The sequence below is a fragment of the Porites lutea genome, chromosome 14 (assembly GCF_958299795.1).
Source record: "Porites lutea chromosome 14, jaPorLute2.1, whole genome shotgun sequence".
NCBI classification, from domain to species: domain Eukaryota; kingdom Metazoa; phylum Cnidaria; class Anthozoa; order Scleractinia; family Poritidae; genus Porites; species Porites lutea.
In genome coordinates, this window is record NC_133214.1 from 13,163,635 (window position 1) to 13,189,652 (window position 26,018).

The 26,018-nt window shown below is 39.2% G+C and overlaps 2 protein-coding genes across 2 annotated transcripts in view; one reads left to right on the forward strand and one right to left on the reverse strand.

The window, feature by feature from the left end:
* The window catches only part of LOC140924095 (uncharacterized), a 1,362-nt gene extending 964 nt beyond the window's left edge, over window positions 1-398 (reverse strand). Inside the window, exon 1 of the mRNA XM_073374096.1 lies at window positions 1-398. This exon is cut by the window's left edge and continues 443 nt beyond it. Within this exon, the coding sequence (XP_073230197.1) occupies window positions 1-333 (333 nt within the window). The 5' untranslated portion in view covers window positions 334-398.
* A 3,476-nt stretch (window positions 399-3,874) lies between these two features.
* Window positions 3,875-22,764, forward strand: LOC140924716 (uncharacterized). Its single transcript, XM_073374728.1, has 2 exons — window positions 3,875-4,020; window positions 19,079-22,764. The coding sequence occupies exon 2, from the start codon at window positions 19,136-19,138 to the stop codon at window positions 22,739-22,741; it is 3,606 nt and encodes a 1,201-aa protein (XP_073230829.1). The 5' UTR covers window positions 3,875-4,020; window positions 19,079-19,135; the 3' UTR covers window positions 22,742-22,764.
* Window positions 22,765-26,018: the final 3,254 nt, after the last annotated feature.

Genomic DNA, 26,018 nt, shown 5'->3' on the forward strand with positions numbered 1-26,018 from the left:
GTTTCCTTTGCTCTGGAAAACAAAACGAGCGCGCTTCGCACGTTTAACGGCTGCCTCAACTGATGAAGAATTTTCCTCCGTGAACTGCTTCTTAAAGTTGTCGAAGCGGGAGTCGATTAAAGACGATATCTGCATGGTAACGGAAGCCATCGAATCAGCTACAGCCTGCTGCACTAAAGAATGAAAACCATCAGAACCAGCGTTAGAAGAACCTTCTTCTCGCAAATCGGGAGCATCTGGTCCCGGAAGGGGCATCTTGCGTCTTCTTGTGCCTAACAAAAAATTATCTGCCTGGTACAGCGTACTGGAGCGAGAGTGACAAACAGCATACATTAACAAATATATATAGCTACATAGCACAATAGATAATTAACTAACACCAATAAGGGGTGATAATACCAACACGCCCAAGAAATAACACGTAGAAAGTCATTATCTCCTATACTCCGTACCGGAGATAATTTGCATTTGCAGCAACTGACGTAAATCCCCTGTATGGTGTGACTCAATCAAATTATGAGTCATTATTTACGCAACTTATCTTTTTAAATATGCATTTAATCTTAAGTGTTTCTTCTCGTTTGTTTCATTATTTTCGAAGACATGATTTACATTATCTCTTGTATATTATTTTTTTCTAGATAGAGTTCTATGAATTTTTTTTTTTATAGCTAGTGCTTTTGTAAATTTTTCATTAACATAGTCAGTGATCAAAATTAATTAATAATATTATAATTATTTTTAATTTAATGTGCTTAGGGCAGCAACTATTTAGAAATACACTGTAATAAATTGTTAGTAAAGGTAATAGCATGATTTGTGGTGATATTTGGCATAAATACCACAAGTGCTATTTCAAAATTGTTGTACGTCAGGCGGGTAAAATATGAGACAGTTTTGAAGTATCACGAGTGGTATTGTATTTGCCTTAGCTCCTTACATTACCTCTCTTCGCCCAGGTGAAGAAATAGGTACTGGCCACATATTGCAGGAATGGGAAGCGAGGGGGTAACACTGCGATGGACTATTTGGACTAACATCCCACTCAGGGGGGAGTATGCTGTATGTTGCAAAAACCTCGTTAATCTCCAGCTGTACGGGTTTTGTCAGGGAAGGCGGAGCCCTGGGAGGCTGAAAAAAAAAGGTTTTACCCCCCCCCCCCCTCACTTCACTTTAGCCTCCCCCCTTCAAGTCATTAGCAGCCCCCCTCCTCTCCCCGCCGCTTGGGAAACTTTTTCGCCTTCCCTATTCCTTGGCTCCTTTCCGACTTTACCAGTATCGGCCCCCCGGGGGGGTACTCCTGCTAATTTTGGTTAGGGGTGTGCCGCGAAGGTTCGTGAACCCTAACCCTATTTAAGGACTAAAAAACGGGATCGGCCCAGATCGGACGGGATCGGTCCAGTTCAAATTAAATGTACATTATTTGTTTATTTATGCAGTTACCTTAGAAGCGAGGCTGTACGGCATGCTTCCAGAATATCCTACCCACTGCCTACCATTTTTAACCCTAAAGGTTTGCTTTTCCGGATCCCCAGGCTATTTTTGATCGGAAGCAATCTTTGATAACCTATCTATTTCAGGCCACACAACGGTGGGCACTCTTATACATGTTCTAAGCTTCCAAAGCAGCTGTGGGTTTGCATCAACATTATGTGTTTATGCGCACGTATGCTAAATCTTGTGTGAGAAGAAAGAGCTTTTATAGTAAAAGTGAGCTCCAGGTGTTGATGTTATCGTTGATCATGATTTCCGGCGGCCATATTTGTGTATCAAAACTGTACACAAATATGGCGTCTCCATACAAAGTCTACAATGGTGCGTGAAATGTTTCGGCAAATAAATCGGAAACTGTGGGCCACATAGACCTGAGACTTGGAAAAATTGTTTATATATCAGTCTGTTGTAACACTTCATTTTCTGGGCTTTTTCCACTTTTTTTTTGTGCCGTATTTATTGTGTGACAGTGAAACGGGATCGTTTGAAGGGCCTCTGCAACCTCATCCCCTGGGGACGAGGTTGGGGGGTGTGCTCCGGTGTGCAACAAACGCAGACTGCAGACTGGCAGGTAAACCCCCGGGGGGGGGGGGGTACTCCCATATGTGGGCTATATAGGTACTTGCCGCGGAATAGGGTATGGTTTTTGAGGTTCTTGGCCCAGGGGGGTACTCGGAATTTCAAGTGACGGGATGATCGAAGGATTTTTCTGGGTTTGAAATTTTCGATTCCGGGATTTTTTTGGGTACAAAAATTTGGCAAGTATTTTTTTGGGTAGCTTGATTTGAGTAACAATTTTTTGGGGGTCTTAAAAAGAATCGATAGTGCTGTGGCGGCATAGTTCTGCGAATAAAGTACAAACAAACGTGTTTTGCTGTTGTTTAATAGTTAACTATGGTGTCGCTTTACATCGCACGTGTTATACAATAGTCTGGAACTTTTAAGGGCCACAAAATCGGCATGGGATTTTTGGGGGGTTAATTTTTGGTCCAGGGATTTTTTGGGGTTTTGCTGGAAGCCCTAGGGATTTTTTTGGGTCTTGACTTTTGGCTCCATTCGATCATCCCCGTCACCTTGAAATCCCGAGTACCCCCCCCCCCCCTGGGGTTCTTGGTCCTTAAATAGGGTATCTTTTTTGACCCTATTGTTTCTGTGTCCCTGGTGTGGTCCTTAGATAAGGTAGCTTAATTGTATTATCTAGTACTGGAGTGTGAAAAAGCCCGCTTAAACGAACATTTGTTTTTTAAACTAGGCTTATTCTAGTATTTTATGCTTGATGCTATACATCCAATGTTACAGAGAAGAAATAAAGTTTTCCTTTTCATGCTATTAATAATTTTGTTTTTTCCTTGAAAAGGGTGTCATTTTTCGGCTTTCGGCCTTAGAAAGGGTACCAGTTTTCGCTTTCTTAGTCCTTAAATAGAATTAGGGTTCACGAACCTTCGCCGCACACCCCTATCCAAAATTCCCCGGGGGTAAACGAGGAAAACCTTGTTGTGGAATGCTTTAACAGAGTCCCTATCCCTAAAGTTTAAGTCATTTAAAAGTCTAGTTTAGGGATAGAGAGTGTTGCATTCTACAACAAATGTTTGCTTCGTTTACCTGCCAGTCTGCAGTCTGCGTTTGTCGAACACCTCGTCTGCTCTCAGGGTATAAAGGCGCAAAGAAAAAACAACGAGAAGAGCTCGGGTAGGGAGGGGGGAGAGGATCTAGGTCTCCATTTCTTTTTCTCCGTTTTCTTTAGTTCGAGCCACTCGCCACATTCGAACTACATTTATATCTGAACTACCGTTATTTATTTTGAACCGCGCTGTCGATATACCTTTGTATACAACTATTTCGAGAAAGGTTGTCGGAAAAAAATGTGCACGCGACAAACCCGAAAGGAAATATGGGATATGACCAATGCACTGTTCCTCACGACTGTAGCTGTCGAACCTACTTTTGTTGCTTTCCATTAGCACTCGCCAATATATGTCCGTGGCCTCTCGTGCCATTCTTTCAAATTTCTTTGGAGAACAGGGCAGACAAAACCACCCACAATACCTTTCGGGATTGTCACGTGCACTTTTTCCAACAACCTTTCTTGAAACAGCTGTATACCTCCCAAGTAGTACGTTTCCCTTATTTCCTATCCAGGGGCGGATCTAGGGGGAGGGTGCAGGGGGTGCGCACCCCCCCCCACCCTGAGATGACCTGCGGTTTTCTAATACAACAGGTATTCTGCAAAAAAAAAAAAAAAGGTGGTTTATTGGTGTTGAAGTAGAACAGAGACACCCCCTCCTAAAAAAAATCCTGGATCCGGCCCTGCTATCCCCGGGTTCCCTCATCATGCAAGTTACGTCATGATATATTTTCCAAACACCTGTCAACAGGATAAATTTCGTCTGGACACTTGATAGCGCTTTGTTGGCACATTTCACTTTCAATTTCCCCTGTTTTACGTGAAGCGAAGACTACTATTCGGAAATCCCGCAATCAGTTAACAGTTTACAGCACAATTCCTGTCAGAGCATTAATAGAAACGTGAGTACCCATTTCTGTATAGATCTGTATAGTGATGATCAATTTAACTTATTTTAAAACTGTTTGATCCTGGCGCACCGAAAGGCATGCAATGTTAGTAAAGATAGAAGTTTAGCTCAGACTGCCATAGCTTGGTTGGATCATGGTTGTTTTAAAGGCCGTTTCTACCATTATAGCTAGTGTCTTTAATGCTGAATTTCTCGAAGAACGAGCAACCCGAAGAAAGACGTATCCCAAAAGTTCGTCTGTGGAATCTTTGAATTGATGCTCAATTTTCAACTCCTTCAACGATCATTTTCTTTTCATCTGTCTCAAGAAGGGATGGTATACTGCTGATCGGTTCTGCAAACTCGACCGTCGTATTTCAACCCGTATAAAGCCATTTATGTCTGTGAAACTTTGGCTACTTTGACCTATCAACAGGATAAATCTCGTCTGGACACTTGATAGCGCTTTGTTGGCACATTTCACTTTCAGTTTCTCCTGTTTTACGTGGAGCGAAGACTACTATTCGGAAAGCCCGCAATCAGTTAACAGTTTAAAAAAATACAGCACAATTCCTGTCAGCTAGCATTAATAGAAACGTGAGTACCCATTTCTGTATAGATCTGTATAGTCATGATCAATTTAACTCAACTAAAAATTGTTTGATCCTGGCTCACCGAAAGGCATGCAGTTTTAGTAAAGAAGGAGTGTCTTGATGGGGACACAAATGTCAGTTGTCAGTTAAGACTTTGGCCATTTGTCAGCTTTTAGTTAAATTTTAGGCTTTTTGTCGGTCGTCAGTTAAATGATTATTAATATTAACTATGAAACTTATTTGTTTATTTTTTTTTATCGAAATTTAGCTTAAAGAGCACAAATAATGTGAACTATAAAACATCAAATTCGAAAACTGATGTACTGGTGTCACAGTTTTTATCAGTTTTGCTATTGAATAATGAAAGCATTTCAAGTAGCCCTCAATTTCTCAAGTCACATAAACGCTTTTGCTTGCCAGAGTCCAACATGTCCAACCTTTTTTTTTTTGAAAAAGCTAAAATTTATACCTTCAAGGACGTAGATTGTAAGAAAGACCACCAAGAAGGACCATATCTGAATCTCCTCGGTAAAAAACTTACAATTGCTTTTAAAACGCCGTCATTAGCAGCCATCGTGTATGCCGGCACATTCGAGAGGAGAGTAAATTTGAGATCATTGTATGGTCATTTACAACGAATATAATGGTACATGACACACATGGAATTTACAGTAAACCATTAACAAAATATAACACTTTTGAAGCGTCGTGCTGCCAAAATTAACCATATAAACCATGATAAACGCACATTTGATCACATCATCCTACGAAAAGAGTGGAAAAATACTATTGAAAAGCCTCATTAAAGGGTGTTGCAGAAAATAAAGGTCCTTTGCCATTTGTCAGTAAAACCCAAGGCAAATGTCAGTTGTCACATAAATTTGAGGCGCGATTTGCCAGTTGTCAGTTAACCCCATTAGGACCCTCAAGAAGGGGTGGCGAATGGTAAAATGCGAGACTCGCCAAGACACTGAAATCCTAGTTAGAAACTCGACCCCGAGACTCTTCGGTAAAAAGTTTCAAGACTCAAAAAAAGTAAAAACAAACCATGCAGAAACAAGACTTCAAGACTTATCAAAAACGTTTCCAAGATTTCAAGATCCTGCCAAAATTTTTCAAGACCCACGTTGTTCGAGGTACCATTTGCCAGCCGTTAAAGATAGAAGTCTAGCTCAGACTATCATAACTTGGTTGGATCAGGGTTGTTTTAAAGGCCGTTTCTACCATAGCTACATGTAGTGTCTTTAATGCTGAATTTCCTGAAGAATGAGCAACCTGAAGAAAGAGATATCCCAAAAGTTCGTCTGTAGAATCTTTGAATTCATGCTCAATTTTCAACTCCTTCAACTTAAGATCTGACTTGAGAGAATATTCTCTTTTCATCTGTTTCAAGAAGGGATGGTATACTGCTGATCGGTTCTGCATACTCGACTGTCATAATAATATTTCAAATTGTATGAAGCCATTTATGTCTGTGAAACTTTGACTACTTTGACTAGTCATTTAGTTAAAACCAAAGCAGATTAGAGGCACACACAGCTTTAAGACAACCGAAAATAGGGACTTTAAGACGGTAGGCTGGGACGGTTGGATGTGTATACAGGCGGCCTGGGGCCATGACGGTAAGAAGGCGCGAAATTTTTCAATTTAAGATCGGACAACAAAACAGCGGACAGTGAAGTCATGTGCGAAACTCGCTTGTAATTTCTTTCGCAGAAGGCTCAGTTACTGAAGAAGAGTTTCTTATTTTATATGAAGAATACCAATCAGAAGAATAGGGTACAAATTAAAGCTAGCTAGTTTTCAAAACTGTAGTCGATGTTTTTATTTGAACTTTCAAGTTTACTAAGACAACACCTTTTGAGCTAACGAAATCTTTTCTTGATAAAAACACAGTTTTAAGTTATAAAAAAGACGGCTACAATCAATCACTGTTAGGCCCAGTTGAAACGTTGAACTTATCATGTGCCGAAACTAAAGCACAAATTACTAAAATTTATTTTTACTTGATTAAAGCATTCTAGACAATTGAACATCGTGAAAATAATCGAGTTCGACTACACTTTAAGTTCGACTCCAGAATCAACCTCTCAGCAATGCTGAGAAAAATATGTCAAAACTATAATCATGGTACGGCATTTGATGGATTTCAAGTAGGAATGTTCTGTAAAACCTGCCGAGGAATGTCAACGCCAAAATCATTAACATGGTGCCGGTGTTAAAGTTTATTAAATCTAATTTGATTTTCGGCTGATTCAACGTTAAAGTAAAGTTCTATTAATTTTAGTCAACCCACATTTCATCTAGACTGCTACACAGCTGTTTTAGTGTTGTCACGTAACGCTCTTTCCCACAAACGGCTGCTGAGAATCAAACCACATTCCTTTCCCACGGTTAGCCAATTAGAATTCAGCTCCCATTTTCTGGAAGGTGTTCATGCCACGTTTGCGGTATGGTGACTCCTCCAATCACAGCTTTGCTTTTATCGGTACCCCATGTGTGAATGACAGAACAATCGAAATCGTCGTGTAAAAACAAGCAATCAACTGGAGTAGTGTTGTTGTAGTCCTATTCACAATTTATAAGATAAGCAGCAACAGCATGCTAGCAAGTCGAGCAAATGTGGTGCACAACATGGATGTGCCTATAAAGTTGCTGTGTATAGTTTCAGGAAATCGTTCATCAATAATTTATAAGATTGCTTTTAATTGAATCATAGACTACCAGTAGTCCCCCGTTTTTCCTCAGGGATAGTAGAGTGAGCAAAACGCGAGCGCGCGTGAAAATCAACCCACGCGAGAAAAGGCGACACGCAGCGGGGAGAGAGAAAAATGAGGGACTACGGACAAAGCCCAAGCTTTTGACCCTTCACGGCCGACTGATTTTGGAGTGTGAAGTTCATATCCCCTTCCAAATCAATTAAGCGCATCCAATGGGATTCCTTCCCTAATTGAGCTGTCATTGCTCTTGTCATCGGTAAACTGCGGGGGATACTTATTGCAAGCAAAAGAAAACCCAGATACTAATTTTCTTCACGGTTGTTTTGCGTGAAGAACTTGATAGTGTAGGCAACACACGACTTTTGGTCATGCCAAAATGCTGCTTGTTCCAATGAATTTTTTTTCTCTGATGGATAGATTATGCTCTGGAGGAAAACGTTTTGACTGAGCAAATGTGATTTTTGCTGCTTATTTCACACTGAGAGGTTGTGACACGCATATTAATTTTCTGCGGTTATTGTTTATGGTCGGCATGATTTGCCCTCTAATGCAAGAGCATTTTCTTTGACCTCTTTTGAAAAGTAAAGCTCTTCAATGCGGCTAAATAAGGGTTTGAGGTTGTTTAATTTCTCCGGCGATTGCCTCCTGGATCTGAATAATTTTAAGCGATCTTCTTTTTGGCCTTGAATGTGACGGTTTCCTGCAATGTTTTGTCACGCTGGGCCCAGCTCGATAGCGTTTTTAGCAGGTCGGATAGCGATATCCAAATCTCGAAGAATGGATTGCAGCTTAAACTAAAACTACATCAACTATGGAGAAGTGCGATGTGACTGAGTCATGACTGCTCATGAATTTTAACTGCCGCTTGTTTTTCTGGAGATAATGTGAGTATTTGGACTGGATGCGTAGTTCCTTCTTGGTGATAACTTCTGAATAAGCTTAACAGCCTTGCGACTTTTCTGTTATTCATTTCCCACTTTGTGATCAGACAAGACCATGGTTTTGGTTCTCCACGCGAACCTCATCAGTTGTCGGGTTGGCTTTCTTCTTAGTTGCTTCTACAAGAGCAACTCTGACTAGTTATTTGTTCTTTGCTGTTATTAGTTCTTCTAGTTATTTGTTCTGGAAATTGAGATTATGTCGATTGTTGATAGCGGCTGGCGCGCTTTTGACAGATGTTGACAGATTTCCATGGAAGAGCCAATCAGAGTTTTGCGTTGTGAGAGCAACGCATTAGTTCAAAAGCTTGGGCTTTGTCTGTAGTCCCTTATTGGGTGTCGCCTTTTCTCGCGTGGGGTGATTTTCACGGGCGCTCGCGCTTCACTCGCTCTACTATCCCTAAGGAAAAATGGGGGACTACTCGTAGTCTAATTGAATCAGTACCCTTGAGATCGAGTATGTAGCAACACAATAAGCACATCAGGCACATGAAATTCATCATACATATGCATGTTAAAAAGAACCAACCGATCTAGGCCTATGAAAACATTTTTTTAACTTGGAACTTTTTTAACCGCTAAGAATAAACTTTTCTGCAAATTAAACCTTTTCTTTGCTTGCAGACACATTCAGCGGCGATTGATTGAGTTGTCGAAAATTGAGAAGCTTGTTCGCTACGTCCGGCCCTGCGGCTCAGGTATTGTCAAGTTTCATATACATGATTGGTTGGTTTGTTAGACCACAAACACAAAGGGAAAGGAATGTGGTTCGATTCTAAGCAGCCGTAAAAATATTGTGGAGAGGAGCATTGCGTGATGACACTAAAAACAGCTGTGTAGCAGACTGCATTTCATGACACTTTCCCTTCTTTCTGCGAAATTTGAGAATAAACCATTGAAAGATGTAGTCAGAACAGTAGCAATCCCTTGTAGAACCAGACATATGCAAAACCTATGCTCATGCTATTTGTTTACTATGTTGGACTATGTTTTAGCTATGTTATGTTCACTACTGCCTATGTATTAACTATGTAACACACCAAACAACATAGTCCAAAGTATGCAAAATCTATGTTGAAACTATGTTTAGGCTATTTGAAAAGCACATAGCTTTTGAATACCTATGCAAATACTATTCAAAATCTTTTCATAGTCTTGACATAGCTATGTATTTACTATGCAATAGAAAGTTCTGCTTTTCCTTCCGATTAGCATCCTATGTATTCACTATGCATCAAAGTAAAATAGCTTTTACATAGCATCTCGATCTTCACTTTTATTTCCAACAAGTTTCTTAGCTTTTACATAGTGCTATGTATATTCTATGCTATGTGATGAAACATATTTGCAGCCTATGTATTCACTATGTGACATTTTCATTTAGCTTTATCATGAGATAAAGGCTACATAGCTTTTACATAAACATATTTTTTCCTATGTCACTCATATGAAAAATATATGTAGTCTATGCGTTTTCTATGTGATATTGCAACATAGCTTTTAAGTGACTAGGCATGTTGATGGTAGCGCTTACAGAAGGCTAAGCATACTTCCAAAGTAAAAAGCAGTGTTTTAAACTAAAACACTGAAAAATCATGTACTATAATTTTTTTTGTGCTTGCAGATAGTTTCCTAGTGAGAAGATTTTTGTTAAGCATTGAATCGCTACATCCATCATCCCTGTCTTAACTTTCCTTTCTAGCTTTTCCCTAGAGTTTCTTCACTTGAAATGATACTTCCATGCATCATTTTCTTCTTTTACATTGGGTTCGATCTTTCGTCTTGATTGTGGACGTCTCCTGAATATAACTGCATGGTCAAAACTGCGAAACGCTACCTGCAGTCCTCGGAAAAGTCCTCGGTGGGTGTTTGTCCGCCATTTTGTTTCCACTAGTTCCCAGGGAAGCCCGTGAGTTCAACACATGCGTATTTTGCGTTTTATCGTCACGTGGGCCTTTTCAACCAATGAAAAGGCGTGAAAATTGTCTGTTTCCACGCGGGCGCTTTCAAGTCAAAGAAGACGAGCTGTAAGCATGCGTTTTTACAAGAAGACGCTTCTTTTTACTTCAATTTCCAGTCTTTTTCCTGCCAGGTTCAACAAAAAGTATTCCTAACGTTGGTAAGTGATGTTTTTCTCAATTAAGTTTCGATTTGCCTGTGTTGTCTCCCCTTTTCGCGTATCTGAACAAGGATCGGTCACCTTCGATCACGCTTTGATACTCCTTCGTTTCAATTCTAAAACGTCAGGTTGTTTTTATGTTCATTTGCCTTAAAATCTCCACTTTTCTGTTTGCAGATACTTATTCGTTGCAGTCAAAAGGAAACTGTATGGCACTGAAGAGCACGACATCAGCCAAAAGTCTACACGATAAGCAAATTAAGCAAACTTTAACTTGGGGTTTCGATTCTGAAACCTCCATGAAAATACTGCATTTGTGTTACTATTAGTGTTCGTGGTATTATATTGTCATAAGTTTTCAATTTTTCGTTTCAAAACCGATTTCTTACCAATGTAAAAGGCATTATAATTCATATGTTTATACTATTTTTACTATTTTGGTGATTTTTACGAGCGTATTTTAAACACTACATTTGCTTAAGCAGATCGAAACCTACATACATAAGAGACTATGTCAATTCTATGTAATTTCTGTTTGAACTCTAGTTAAAGCCTGTGTATGTGATATGTTTTACCTATTCAAATACTATTAAAATCCTATTTCAAAGCTATGCAAAGACTATTTGTTCTGTGTTTTCCCTATTTTAATGCTATGCAAAGTATATGTCACCTGTTAAAAGGCTATGTTTTTCATATGTTTTTACTATTTCTGGGCTATCTAAATTCTAAGCAAACCCTATTCAAAAGCTATTTAATCAACTGTTCCCTGTTCCATTTTACTATGTAAACTCTATTTCAGTCCTATGTGAAGGCTATTTATTTTCTATGATTTTTCTATGAGGTTGACTATGAAGTCTAAAATCTCTTTCCACAAGCTAAGTAAACTGTATGCATAGGCTATGTGGAAACTATGTCATTTCTTCCTTTATTCCTAACTTTAAAGACTGCATAGCTTTTAAGTAGGTTCCGTTTGACTAGCGAAAACATAGCATTTTCGATACAAAAAACATAGTCCTGGCATAGAAACAACATAGGATCTGGTTAAAGCAATGTATGACTCATTAACATAGGTTTTACATAGCTTTGTGACATAGCATTTGCATAGATTCTACATAGTGTCTGATTCTACAAGGGTTAAACCAAAGACACAACATACTCTTGAAGGACCCGTGAAAGGTCATGAAACAGAAGAATCGAGTAAACCCTAAAACTTCTGATCTAATCCTCTTTTTTTGGTCGCCTGCCTTGTTTGTTTGCAAATTTGACTTTCACTTTCCTTTTCTACAGGCTAAACAGTATAGAGATGAAGACATTGTACCATTTAACCTGAGTGCTCTCAGCTAAATTAAACACAAAAAAGTGTAAGTACAGCATTTCATTGTATACATTTTGCAACACTCCACTGTATTTTGCATAATATATCAATAAGGGAACTTCATAATCCCAAAAATTGATCAAAATCATAATCATGATTATAATCGTCGAAAACCGTTGGGCTTCACTTTTTTTGCTCTCTTCAATTGCAATGCTGTTCCTAAAAAATGAGTGAATGTCTTTGCTGGGATTCAAATCCAAATCAGGTAGCTAAATAAAGGGAAGGCTTAGATGTTGTTGCTTTAATTTTTTGGGTAGGGTTGGTGCCCATAGGGTAATTTTTTTTTTGGTTTGAAATTTCCTAGAAGTAAGAAAAATTATCTGGGTGGACTCAAGAAGATAGTTTCTGATGTAAAAATGTTATGGTTCTAGCCTGTGTGGCAGGTGCAAAAAGGGAAGGGGCAGGGAGAAATGAACAAAAGCGGGGAAATGGTCCCTTACCCTCTCTCCCCAATCCCCCTCCCTTTTTCCCACATAGGTTATTGTGGTTCCTCGCTCGCTGCTCAATGAATCCTCATGACTAGTGGTGTAAGGATTAATCAAATTCTTGATTAATCGCAGTTCTAAAATGACCATTCAGTTCGATTCAAAATTCTTTGGTTCGATTTTTGTACGCCTTTTCTAGGGTGCTCTCAGTGAGTTATTTTATCGTAAAATCAGAATCCAAAACTCTTTAAAATGTGTGTTTTTGATTGAAGAGTAAAGAAGATAGCAGTTTGTGTGCCATTTTGTGTTGCCTGGTAAAAATGCTGTCCTTCAACCACCCCTTGAGAATTTCTAAATAAGGCAAACCATGTGCAATGCGCTCTTTGTCAGGTTCTCAAACAATGGTGACGAACCAAGTGACGGTAAATCCTCCTGTCCCTGTTTCTATTCTCAAATTGAGGGTTTATGGTTCCATATTGTTTACATTATACATTATGTTATAAGAATTAGGAAACATTTACATAATGGAAGCGAAATAGTCGAAATCGAAAGGTAGTAATCGAAATCAAATTGAATCGCAAGGAATACGAATTGTTACACCCCTGCTCATGGCCTCAACCTCGTTCCCAGGGTTTTTCTTCTATGTGTCCCTGCTGGGGGAGAGAGAGAACCTTGGAACCTCGACCGTTAGGAGAGAGAACCTGGGAACAAGGTTGGCATGACTTCAGGTTGTCTATGTTGTTCTGTCTGTAAAAAACGCTGGCCTAAGCGACTGTACATCATCTGATTGTTGCATTTAGCTAACCTGTTGCCTGACTTCTCTTACCAACGATCGCTCCGCATCTGATATCCACCTCAAAAAAAGGAGCATTATTTTATATATTTTTTGGTTTCAAGGCATAAAGGTTCAAGGTAAAATAAATATATGAAATGAAGAGTAAAATTCTTGATAAGTTTTTTCTAGTCAATTTCGCAAACAATAAAAAAATAGATTTGTGAAAATGGCACTTCAAATATTAAAAACACCCTTACATTTCTGATTCAGGTAAATAGTGTAAAATCAGTGGAATTTTTGGCCTTTGAATCTTGCAAAGGATATTGGAAAAATATATCTGTAACATATGATAACATACTTGTAACTGTCTTGAAATGTCCAATTGATGTCAAGATACTTGATATTTTTATCACACTGTGGGCAGCAAGGGAAAGAAATTAAGGCTCTGCTAATAGGGTGCATTTGTATTATAGTCCATAATACAAAAGGTAAACTAAACATGCAGACAAACCTCTACTAAGCGGCTCTTCTCAAAAGAGAGGGGAAGTGTGACGTCAAGGTAGGGACTGTGCAATAATTATCAGGAGGGGGGCTGAAAAACCAGATGAGAGGGGGGGAAGGGGTATTAAGTAAAAATAATGCCAAGATAGGGGGGCTCAAATTCAAATTACTCTTATTACAGAGGGGCCCTAACTTTCATTTTATGTCATCTGCCTTTGCATTAAATTGTAAAAACAATTCAACATGCATTGTAAAACAGGAAATGTACTCTCAATGCTTAATGCTCTTACTATAGAAAATGTGCAATTTATATAAAAAAAAATGTCATCAAATGTCAGACAAGTTACCAGATTTTTTAGTCATTTCAAAAGAATCGATTTGTGTCGTAAAATTTCTATAATCCTAGTATCCATTACAAGGCCAAATTCAACTGAAAACATAACTTGCAGCAACCCCTATGATTGTGCCAAACAAACCATTTGTACTTAGATACTGTCCTATAAGACAGTTGTAAGTTCATTCACATGCCTTGTCAATCTTTGAGGTAAACAAATGTAGGGTTTCACAATCGTGATTCGCAACGAAATATTGGAAGAAAAAGGGAGAAACATAAATTCTAATCACTAAGTACTCACTGTAATATACTCTTCGTGACCTTTGTGTTATTCGTTTTATTTCAGTAGAATCAAAATTAACCCAAGAGTTTTTTTCGTGTAGTGTTGCAATTTTAAAACATATTATTTATTTTGTTCTTAAAGCTGTATTTAAAGGCTCAGATCACATCCTAATCGAATGCCCTTTTTGCCTTTTGTGATCCACTAGAGCATCAACAAAGCCTATGATATGTTACAGATGCTATGTGAGATTGCAACGAGCCAAGAAAACTGCATGCATGGGCCGAATGATACAAAAATTAAATGCATGTAAATAGTTGTCAATTCGTTTGTCTTGTCATTATACTGTATCAAAGCTATAATAATAATATATTGATTACTGTACATTATTTTAGCAAGACTCCTTTACCTAAGATTTATTGTCTAAAAAACACATTTTGTTGATAATTTTTGTGTGTTAAGACTATAAAATCCTATCAAATCTACACTAATGATCAACAAAGGAATTACCTGTCACTGTGGCACAGTGGATATTGGAAAATCAAAACATATATTAAAAATGGTAAAAAAAAAAAATCAATATTGGCATTTCTGGTAACTGACGCGATCCTTGGAATAAAAGTGAGCAAAAGTATCTTTACACAGCATAATGTAGAGTCTCTTGACTCAAGTACCCAAGTTGCAGTAGGCTGTTCAGGCTTTGATTGGTGTATGTTTTTGGAGTGTAGCTACTCAGATTTTTAAATCTCTGTGGATGGTACTGTCTTAAGTCACATGCTTCTGCTTCATATAGTAGGACAGGGACTGGGAGCTCCAAACCATTTACCATTGTAGGCATTAACAGTCTTGCTTCCATCCTTCTGTGCATCAGTGGCAGCCTAACATTAAATAGATACAAGCTTGGTCGCATGACTGTCCAGGTGTAAGTTTAGGCATTTTCAAACCTTTCTACACTGCGCGATTGCACCCCTTTGATTTTGCTTTCTTGTTTTCTCATGTATGGATTCCATGCATTGCGTACTCTTAACTAAATAAGATATGCCAATAGTGACAAATATATTTACCCTATAATGTAGCTCCTTTAATTTCTTCAGGAGTAGATAATGAGACTCAGCAGGGGAAGTTGATGCATTATGTTTGGGTTTAGTCTCTGTTTTACATGGTAAAAGAATTTTTTGCATCACAAATTTCAGTATGCTCATGATCCTTTTTGCTTCTTTGCAAATGACTTCCTCATGGATACAAGCTCTAGATAAAGCATGAGATGTTTTTAGACATTTTTTATTGTTAAAGATTTAGATCTTTTAAGTATACTGCTTTTGATATTAATTACATTGATCACTGTCTATTAATATCTCAAAATTCCATCATCATTCATGACAGTCATATACTTTAGCCAAATCACAATAGTAATTAAGCAGGTTAGATAGCTTAATAAACTCTTCGATTAGTTGAAGCTTTTACATACAGTTCTTTGCAGTAAACCGAACAGAAAGATACCACAGAACATGGTAAATGGGCGAAAAATTTTGGTGGCAAGGAAGCACTTAAATCTTGGGGTAAGGGGACTAGGAGTGAAGCCAGGCAAGATAGTGTGGTACCGGGGGTACCCACCCTGGACAGGAGTCCCACTCAGTCTCCAGGGGGTGAGGTTCATATCCCCTAGTGACTAGGAATTGAGGGGAACCAGGATGGGGGCCCACCTGGGTGGAGTACTGAGATCAGGTGAGACCAGGGGTACGTTCACAGCCTGAAGTGGATGTTTTCCCAGACCTGTCTCCAAGGGCTAAGACTTACTGTGGGGTGAAGTGCAGCCAAGGGTTGCACTTACCCGTCACATATACTACTTTTAATGGAAAGCAAGACAGCAGTTACATCCCAGCAACCAAAAAGGAAGTTGACCTATTGTCCAGTATAATTATACTATTGTGTATAATATCAATGATGAATTTTAAAAATACAAATATAGAGATTTAGTAAAAGTGAGGTGTAAAAAAGAGAGCAAAAAAAATAGGTTCCAGTCCAGTGGGAGAGTGGTAGGAAAAAAGCACTGTTGTGATTGAATCATTGAGCCCTGAGAAAATTGGCAGGGAATAGACAGTGACTGCATAAAGGAGAGAACATGTGCATGATGAGCATGTGATAATATGAATGAAGCCTTAATTGTGGAGTCTAGAAATATCATGATGAAATTAGAGTGGACTTTGCTAAAAGAGAAAGATTGCTTGTATAATAGAGCAACCACTTACATTTACTGCTCATTTTTTTCTTGTACCTTGGATAATTGATATTTACAGTTACTTGGTACATATAAGACTTATTCATATGTTAAAATAATATTGTGTGACAAAAGAATAGAGATATGTTGTTCCTAGTATAGCAATATGTGTGCACTGATTGGTATAAGGGTCAAGTGAACTATTGGTTCATTAACATCAGCTTATGCTACCATAAACTAATGACTTTCCACATGATGTGACCAGAGCCTTTGTTTTGATGTAGCTACTAAGGCGGTGGTGGCGAGGGGGGCGGGGTATAACTTAGTTATTTACCTTAGCCATTTGCTAACTTTATGCTGCCGAAATCCTTGTCGTGGATTCTGTCTATCCCATAGACATAAACTCTTTCCCATAGCTAGCTGTCTTTTATATTTTTTTATTATTATATTCCTGGGGGATTGAAGGGAGAGGGATTATCAACTAGAACTTGGGTGCAGGTGTGTGTCCCACTTGATAACCTTGCACAGTGTTCTCCCTAAATTTTAGCTCAACAGGTAAGGGACCATTCACAGCCAGTAAGGCAAAAAATGTGTGCCTCAGAGGTGCATGTTTCCGAGGACAAGCGGATAGTGGTGTGTGGGAAATGGCTGCGCTCTTGTTGGTAACTTAGGAGCTAAGTTCCCTGAAATGATATTCCCTCATTTTAAGACCTACTTTATGCAAATCGGCAGTTAATTGTTACCTTTACACAACAAATTAAAACGATTGATTCCAATAATGTCTTCAATGTTGCCTTTCCACAATGTGTGGCCCTTAAAAAGAAAAGCTGTGTATACTGGTCTCGGTTGTTCAAAGGCTGGATATCGCTATCCACCGGATAAATCTCTATTCAATGAATAGTGCAATTAGTTTCCCCAATACTTATCCGCTGGATAGTGATTTGTCCTGTAGATAGCGCTATCCAACATTTGAACAACTAGAGCCTGGTGTATACTTAAGTACTTCTCCATACATTTATTCATTTTCGTGTGGCATGTGAGAATTGGATCAGATCACAACTTATGTATTTTTTTAAAGTACTTAATCTTTAATTTTAGTAAACTTTCAGGCCTTTGCAGGCGGTAGGAAGTCAGTGTTGCTTCAGGCCGCCTGACAAGGCGGAGAACACTGTTGCTGTTGATTGGGTGTCTCATTCCAAACAGTAGACTATGAACCACTGACTGTAGAGTATTTTGTGTCTCGTATGATTATGGAATAAGAAGATGCTAGAAACACCAACAAGCTCATACCCAGAACGTCTTTTAAAAGTAAAAACCTGAAGGCAATGGTCACATTAGACAACTTTGTAGTAAGACCAGTTACCTTATGCATGCATGTTCACAGCACGGAGGGGTGTTTTATGGGATCCTGGCGGAGTATTTTGGTACTCGACTTCGGTTAAAAAAGGCATAGCCAATAAAAAAAATCGAGTAAATTGATGTCCCCAGAGTCTTCCGAAAAGCCTCAAGACTCTGGGTACGAGATTGGGTGCCAATTTGATATGTCGCCTTATATTTAGCCATCACTCTGTCCAAATCCTCAACAAGATGTAACACATCTTTTTCAACGCCAGACTTGATATAACGTCGTTTCTCATTGTTGAAATTGTGAAGGCAATTTAGGCCAGTCTTAAGTTTCCACCCTCCGTAAATAAGCTGCCATCATGTTTAGTTATGTTTTCTGTAATGGCATGAAGCTTATCCAAGATGCGATTCGCCTCCCTCTTGCATCCCCTTATGTTGCTGTCATCATGGGGCTTTGGACTGACTGCTCCTCTCGGAGAAGCCTTCCAGCACAAGCAGAGTTGTCAGACAACAAAAAGCGAAGACGGCTTTCAAGCTTTTCAACTTCTACAGTTACATTATATTTGGTGTGGGGGGAGTGGGAAAGGGGCAGTAAAAATTATCAAGAGATCAAGAGGGGGCACTGGACTAATTCTGCTTTCGCCAGCGGGGGGACACTACATAATAATTTCCCCTTTGAAGCTCATTTCTCAGTCCCTCCTCCTGATAATTATCGCACAGCCCCTTACCGTGGTAACAAAATTTCTGGATCTTGATAGAGACGGCCATTTGCATTGTCGAACGATGGAAAAGAAAAGTATGGACTACCGTTTTGCCCCCTGAGTACAATCGTGCACAGAGACTGCGTAGATGTCAATTTTTTTTTTTCGGTTTCTTTTTTCTGCCATATTTGCAGGATCTCGGTTTGTTGAGGTCCAGAAATTCTGCCACCATGGCAACGTGACTTAACGACTTTTTTCTTTGTTATGAAAGGAACGTGTCTTTCCCTCGGGGGTTTGCCTCACTCGCTCGCACCTGACATGCTCGCCTCGCGCGACAGTCCTTAGGAACTCCTAACATTCTATATTCACATTAAATCTTAAATTTAAGAACACCTTTATAAATTAAAATGTTCAACAAGAGAGAATAAAGCTTGGTTGTCAACCTCTATCACGCTAGCGTCTCACGCAGAAGTTTTTTTTGAGACTACATTCTCTAGCTCAGAAGGAGGTCAGACACCTCATGAACCCTGCACACTGAGAAAACCCGTATCTTAACAGCTTCTCTCCCTTTCCCTCTTTCCTACCCCCTCCCCACCCATTTCGAACTTCTGATGAATTAGATTAATGGGCATTAACATCGGGGGATTAAGTGTAAAAAACCTCTAGGTCATTAGGTAAACGTAATATGAAAGAGCGTTACTTCATTCAGGTTTTCATTCAAAAAGGCTTTCACTATTCTTTCCTATAGGCTACTAGGCAACAAACTCATTTCTACAATTTCACGGAGCTATACACCAGAACCACCATGGAGTATACACCAGAACAGTTAAATTATTTCAGAATATGTTACACTGCCTTCAACTTGGTACCCAAAGCACTTCGGAAAGTCTTCAAACAAGAGTGGAATTTTCTTTACACGACAACTCCGTTTGGGGAATGGAAAGACATTCCACAAAATGGACACGATTTCTACAACAACGAAACGGGAAAAAGCCGCGGAAAGGATGCTCGATATTTAACGATGATTCAAAAGGGAAACACGGAAGAGTGGGACTGCAGTTGTCTACTTTTTGCGATATTATTCTCAGATAGTATTGGCACCACTCTGGGTGCGACAATCAGAAAAGAGGTCGACGATCTTCGACAGGTTCGAAACGACATCGCTCACAAAAACGAGGCTGAACTTACTGATGCTGAATTCAAGAATTATGTAGCAAGAGTGATAGCTGCATTTACATCTTTGAAAGTCCCAACTGTTGAAGTCGAGGATGTTAAAAACCAGAGCAGCTTTCCCACAGCAGAAGTAAATAGCTTGAAGATACAGGCTGATAGACTTAAAGCTGATTTAAAAGTGAAAGATGAAGAAGTTAAAAATCTAAACGCCGAGTTACAATTGACCCAAGACACATTGCAGACCAAGCAGGAAGAAGTAGAAACCCTTACTGAGGAAATCAATTCCAAAGTCGAGTCTTTCTGTAGTCTTACATTCAAGCCATCGCACCAAATCATTAGACGTTCCAACGATGTCACAAGAATCAAGAACAAGCTGGAAGAACTTTATAATGAAAGCAAAGGAGCTATCAGCACCATTTATTTATCAGGAATTCCGGGCTGTGGTAAAAGTCAATTCGCTCGTCAAGTGGGACAGGAAGTCTATGACACAAGTTTGCGAGAAGACGAAAGTCTAACATTTGTTTCAACTCTGAATGCAGAAACCCTTGACTCACTTGCCGACTCCTATTTCAATCTAGCTAAACAACTGGGAGTTACGGAATACGCTCTGACCAACCTAGCAACCTCCACGAAGGTCGACTCAAGTGAAAAAATTCAACATTTGATGCGTTTTATTTCTCCAAAAGTGAAACAATTTTCTTGCTGGCTGATTATTGTGGATAATGTTGTTGACCTATCCGTGGTTCGTAGTTATCTGCCTCCAACGGGCAGTGAAGAGTGGGGTCATGGTCAGATGCTAGTAACTACTCAAGATGCTCAGTCAATACCCTTCAATTCCCCTCATACTTACCATGAGTGTCTCAGTAAAGGAATGCACCCAGATGATGCAGTAGACCTTTTAACGGAAGTGTCCCAAATTTCGAATCAACAACAAGCTGAGAAGGTTGCTGAAGTTCTCGAGTATCAGCCACTTGCCTTGGCAGCTGCTGCAGTCTACGTGCAAACAATTGTCAGCTATGGTACCCCTAATTATGGTTGGACCAAATACCTGAAAACGTTTGACAGCGAGGAACAAGAAGCCAGAGAAGAGCTTTTCGCGAAAAAAAACAGAGCATATCCCAAAACAACGGCTACTGCAATCAGAATAGCAATAACTCGAGCTTTGGAAAGCGACAAAGTTCTTTGTGAAGTATTTTGTTTGTTCTCGCTGTGCACCTCTGATCCTCTACCTATTGAGGCTGCAGTTGACTTTGTTAAATTTCGTAACAAACGACAAAAAGAAGAATTTATCAGAGCTAAAATTCTGGAATCCACCATGATAACTTGCTTGTATGATGTTGAAGGCACACCCACTTACTTAAGAGTACATAACGTTGTTCATGAAGTGCTTAAGTCCACTTTGCCATCAGTCCTGAACCGCAAACATAAAGCTGAGTACTTTTCTGTCGCTGTTAAGATTTTCAGTTCATTAATTGAAGATAACAAGGAGGTACTACTTGCAAGTGAGAGTACGTGCATAAAGCTAAGACTAACTACCAGTCATTGTAAAGAGGTATATAAATATTTCAAAACTAATTTTACCGACACAGAATTAACAAATAATGAATTATTCCCCTCCATAGCTGCTGGAAATTTAATATCCTTGCTTTCCTCGACTGCTGAAGTCAGTCGCGACTTGAGTAATATATCCGACGCTCGCCTCTTTTGTACATTATGCTCTGATTTTGTAAATTATCTTGATGACGAGCTAAGAGATAAGGTGGAAAAGGCGAATTATTTTCGAGTGCAAGGCCTTGTTTGCAAGGATCTTGACCAGAACAATCAAGCTAAAGAATACTTTGAGAAGTCTCTTGCCCTTGAAAAAGAGATTAATGGTGAACACGATGGTGACGTAGCGACAAGTTACAAGAACCTGGGAACTGTTTACAGTGCCCTTGGTCAGTACAATCAGGCTAAAGAATACTATGAGAAGTCTCTTGCCATTGAAAAAGATATTCATGGTGAACACCATGGGGACGTAGCGACAAGTTACAACTACCTGGGAAATGTTTACAGTGACCTTGGTCAGTACAATCAGGCTAAAGAATACCATGAGAAGTCTCTTGCCATTAGAAAAGAGATTTATGGTGAACACCATGGTGCTCTAGCGAGAAGTTACAACAACCTGGGAACTGTTTACTGGAAGCTTGGTCAGTACAATCAGGCTAAAGAATACCATGAGAAGTCTCTTGCCATTAAAAAAGATATTTATGGTGAACACCATGGTGACGTTGCGACAAGTTACATCAACCTGGGAAATGTGTACAGTGACCTTGGTCAGTACAATCAGGCTAAAGAATACTATGAGAAGTCTCTTGCCATTACAAAAGAGATTTATGGTGAACACCATGGTGACGTAGCGCAAAGTTACAACAACCTGGGAACTGTTTACAGTGACCTTGTTCAGTACAATCAGGCTAAAGAATACTATGAGAAGTCTCTTGCCATTAGAAAAGAGATTTATGGTGAACACCATGGTGACGTAGCGGCAAGTTACTACAACCTGGGAACTGTTTACTGGAAGCTTGGTCAGTACAATCAGGCTAAAGAATACCATGAGAAGTCTCTTGCCATTAGAAAAGAGATTTATGGTGAACACCATGGTGACGTTGCGACAAGTTACAATAACCTGGGAACTGTTAACAGTGCCCTTGGTCAGTACAATCAGGCTAAAAAATGCCATAAGAAGTCTCTTGCCATTAACAAAAACATTTATGGTGAACACCATGGTCACTTAGCGACAAGTTACTACAACCTGGGAACTGTTTACAGTGCCCTTCGTCAGTACAATCAGGCTAAAAAATGCCATAAGAAGTCTCTTGCCATTAACAAAAACATTTATGGTGAACACCATGGTCACTTAGCGACAAGTTACTACAACCTGGGAACTGTTTACAGTGCCCTTCGTCAGTACAATCAGGCTAAAAAATACTATGAGAAGTCTCTTGACATTAACAAAATTATTTACGGCGAGAAGCATTCCTCTGTAGCGAAAACTTATTTCAATCTTGGTAATACCTATTGTAGCGTTAAACAGTACCCTGTTTCTGAAGAATGCTATGAAAAGGCTCTGAACATTTATAAATCGTTGTATGGCGAGCAGCATGCTGCTGTGAATAGAACTTTCAACAAGTTAGGATTCGTTAAAAGGAAACAAAGAGAACTCGATCAAACTCGTAACAAATGCTGCATTGTGTAAGAATAGCACCAATACACTGGTTTACTTCTAGCTATTCCACCAGAACTAATAATTATACCTCACTTTGGGATCTTTGCGAGTCATTCATTTGTTTATAGGCTAAGTTTTTAAAAAAAAACCAAGTATTTAAGCGTTCCACCACCCTATAATCCCACTCCCTACTGAATATCCGATATTGGCAGTATGGATATCTTCTGATAAATTCAATCAATGGTAGTCTTTACACTAGAGCCGAAATAAGCTAAGACATATTTCAAGAGAAGTAAATTTTAATTACTTCAAGTAAAACAAAGCTTCACACACAACCGATTCTTTTTTACTTCAGGTTATTTTCCCACGCAACAAAATTGAGATTGATTGACGTGTCTCGCCTTTCTCAAAGCTCAAAAAACCGCAAAACCGCAAGTCAGCTGAGCCGGTCGTAAGATGGTTTTCAAGTCGCTTGAAACTTTCTTGAATCGTTTCAACTTTCCGACTTTAATGAGATGCAAAGCAAAGTTACTTGAGATCTTACTTAGGCCTTCACACACGAATTTTTGGTCAAGTAAAACTTAGCGGCTCTTAAGTCTTTTTGCACCTTATACTCTCCCCATTCCCTCCCCCATTTTAAGTATCTTTTGTTTTTAATTTCTCCTGGCGTATTTTAGCATTTGTAGTGTCAACATTCGCTCTGTTCCTTCTCCTCCTGAAGAAAAAATGAGCTTTGAAAAGGCACCATTGTCAAGAATCGGGTTTCTTTCATTGCAACTAAAAGAAGCGGCAAAATTAAGCTAGAGCTTATGTACATTTTCATTAATATTATTCTAATTATAATCAATTTATTTTACCTAGGGCAGCAACCATTTCGAAAGACACTGTAATAAATTATTAATATTATAATTATTGTAGTTGCCTTAGCTTCTTACATTGCCTCTCTTCGCCCAGGTGAATAAATAGGTACTGGTGACATATTTCAGTAATAAGAGGAGGGGGGGGGGAGGAGAGGGGGTAGTAACACTGCGATGGACTACTTGAACTAGCATACCATCCCGGGAGTTCCCGGGAGGAGTATGCTTAAGGTGACTCGACCCAGTTTTTTGGGGGGGTACCATCCTACTTTGAAGCTCTCTGGTATCCCCACCTTTACTTTTATCGTAAGTCTAACACATAGAATGGATAACATATAGATCAATCTACAATATAACATAAAATTTTTGGCGATCGAGTAAATGTCAAAATAAATGATTATAATGAGACGCCCCTTTGAGGTCTGAGTCGAAAATCTGCTGTTGCCGGCATTTTTCGTGAAAATCTCTCGGCTACGCACAGTGCGCATTAGTGCCTTGCGCTGAACAGAGTTTCACCAAAATCGCAAAGACCCAATTCGAGAAATTCAGCGGTTTCCAAATTTAGGTCATAATTTATGCAAAATTGATTAGCAAACTTTACACGATTTTATCTAATAAACTATGAGATTCATCCCTTTATTTTGGGCATCGTTATAACAGATGGGTCCTTGCAAGTCAGCAAAAAGCTTTAGGGCCTTGTAAATGCGCGCGATTTCGAGCAAAGCAAACATATAGAAATTATAGTTTTAGGTATTTGTTGACGTTTGTCAGCGTTTAAGAGTCCTTCTCAAGAAAAAAGCATTTTCTTAAAAATTCTTTTTTTTTTTCCTTGAAATTTTTTCAGGGCCACAATTGATTAACTAACTACCCGGATTCTGAATTTCATGGTAATTGAAAAACTGTGACATTATCTTCTATAAGCCCAAACTTGAATAAACATTGAAGATTTTTAGCGTTTTGGCTGAGTTTGTGCTTTGGCGGTTGTCTATTGCTTCTAGTCTGTCATTATACAGCATTCTTGTTCAGCACGCGTGCAATGACCACGCTTGGCTGACTTCCGAATGCTCACCGAGATATGGTAATTTTGGTACGGCCTGAGACAGGCGATCGCGTGATACATAGAGGTTTAACTCGTGATTTTTAATCATTTCTGGTGCGTCTTGCCATATCTCGGTGAGCATTCGGAAACCAGCCAAGCGTGGTCATTGCACGCGTGCTGAACAAGAATGCTGTATAATGACAAACTAGAAACAATAGACAACTCCCAAAGCACAAACTCAGTCAAAACGCTAAAAATCTTCAATGTTTACCGGTCAGTGCAAAATGCAGACTGCAGATTGCGGACCAGGGGTAAAATGCAGACTGAATGTAAAATGCAGACTGCAGACTGCAGACTGAGAGTAAGATGCAGACCGGGGTAAAATGCAGAATAAAGACTGTAGACTTTTTTAAACATTTGTACTCCTTCTTCTCCAAATCGGTGAAATAGCTAGCCGGTATCAGTTACACACTTCGCTTCCTAGTCGAACAGCTTAAGTCTGCGTACCTTGATTTGCGATACTTTCATAGAAGGTCATCCAAATTTCCTGCAGAACACCTTTTTTTGTTGTTGGAATGATTTACTCCCTTTTTTTCGCCATAATTCTTCCTGTACAGTATTTTGGGTCAGCAGCTTTCATTTAATCGTAAACATTGTGGTGTTGTACCAGTTCACGGTCCCTGGTCACGTATATCGAAAACTTCGCATCTAAAGTTGAAGCGTGAAGTCTCTCGAACGGAAAAAAGGTTCAAGAGTGCGATTATGTTTTCGGGTCGTCGACGACGTTCCAAAGAAGAAAGGAATGGATTTGTGAAAGCAGATGTCGTCAAGTAAGTGTTCGTTTACATGTATTTGCGGGATTTTTTTGCCCTTAAACCCTTCCATGACTACAGTTTATGCTCGGTCTGCATTTTACCCCGGTCTGCGTTTTACTCTTAGTCTGCAGTCTGCATTTTACACAGTCTGCATTTTACCCCTGGTCCGCAGTCTGCAGTCCGCAGTCCGCAGTCTGCGTTTTACACTGACCGAATGTTTACCCAAGTTTGGGCTTATAGAAGATAACAATGACCATGAAATTGAGAATCCGGGTAGTTAGTTAATCAATTGTGGCCCTGAAAAAATTTGAAGGAAAAAAAAACTACGAATTTTTAAGAAAATGCTTTTTTCTTGAGAAGGACTCTTAAACGCTGACAAACGTCAACAAATACCTAAAACTATAATTTCTATATGCTTGCTTTGCTCGAAATCGCGCGCATTTACAAGGCCCTAAAGCTTTTTGCTGACTTGCAAGGACCCATCTGTTATAACGATGCCCAAAATAAAGGGATGAATCTCATAGTTTATTAAATATAATCGTGTAAAGTTTGCTTATCATTTTCGCATCAATTATGACCTAAATTACTTACCCCCT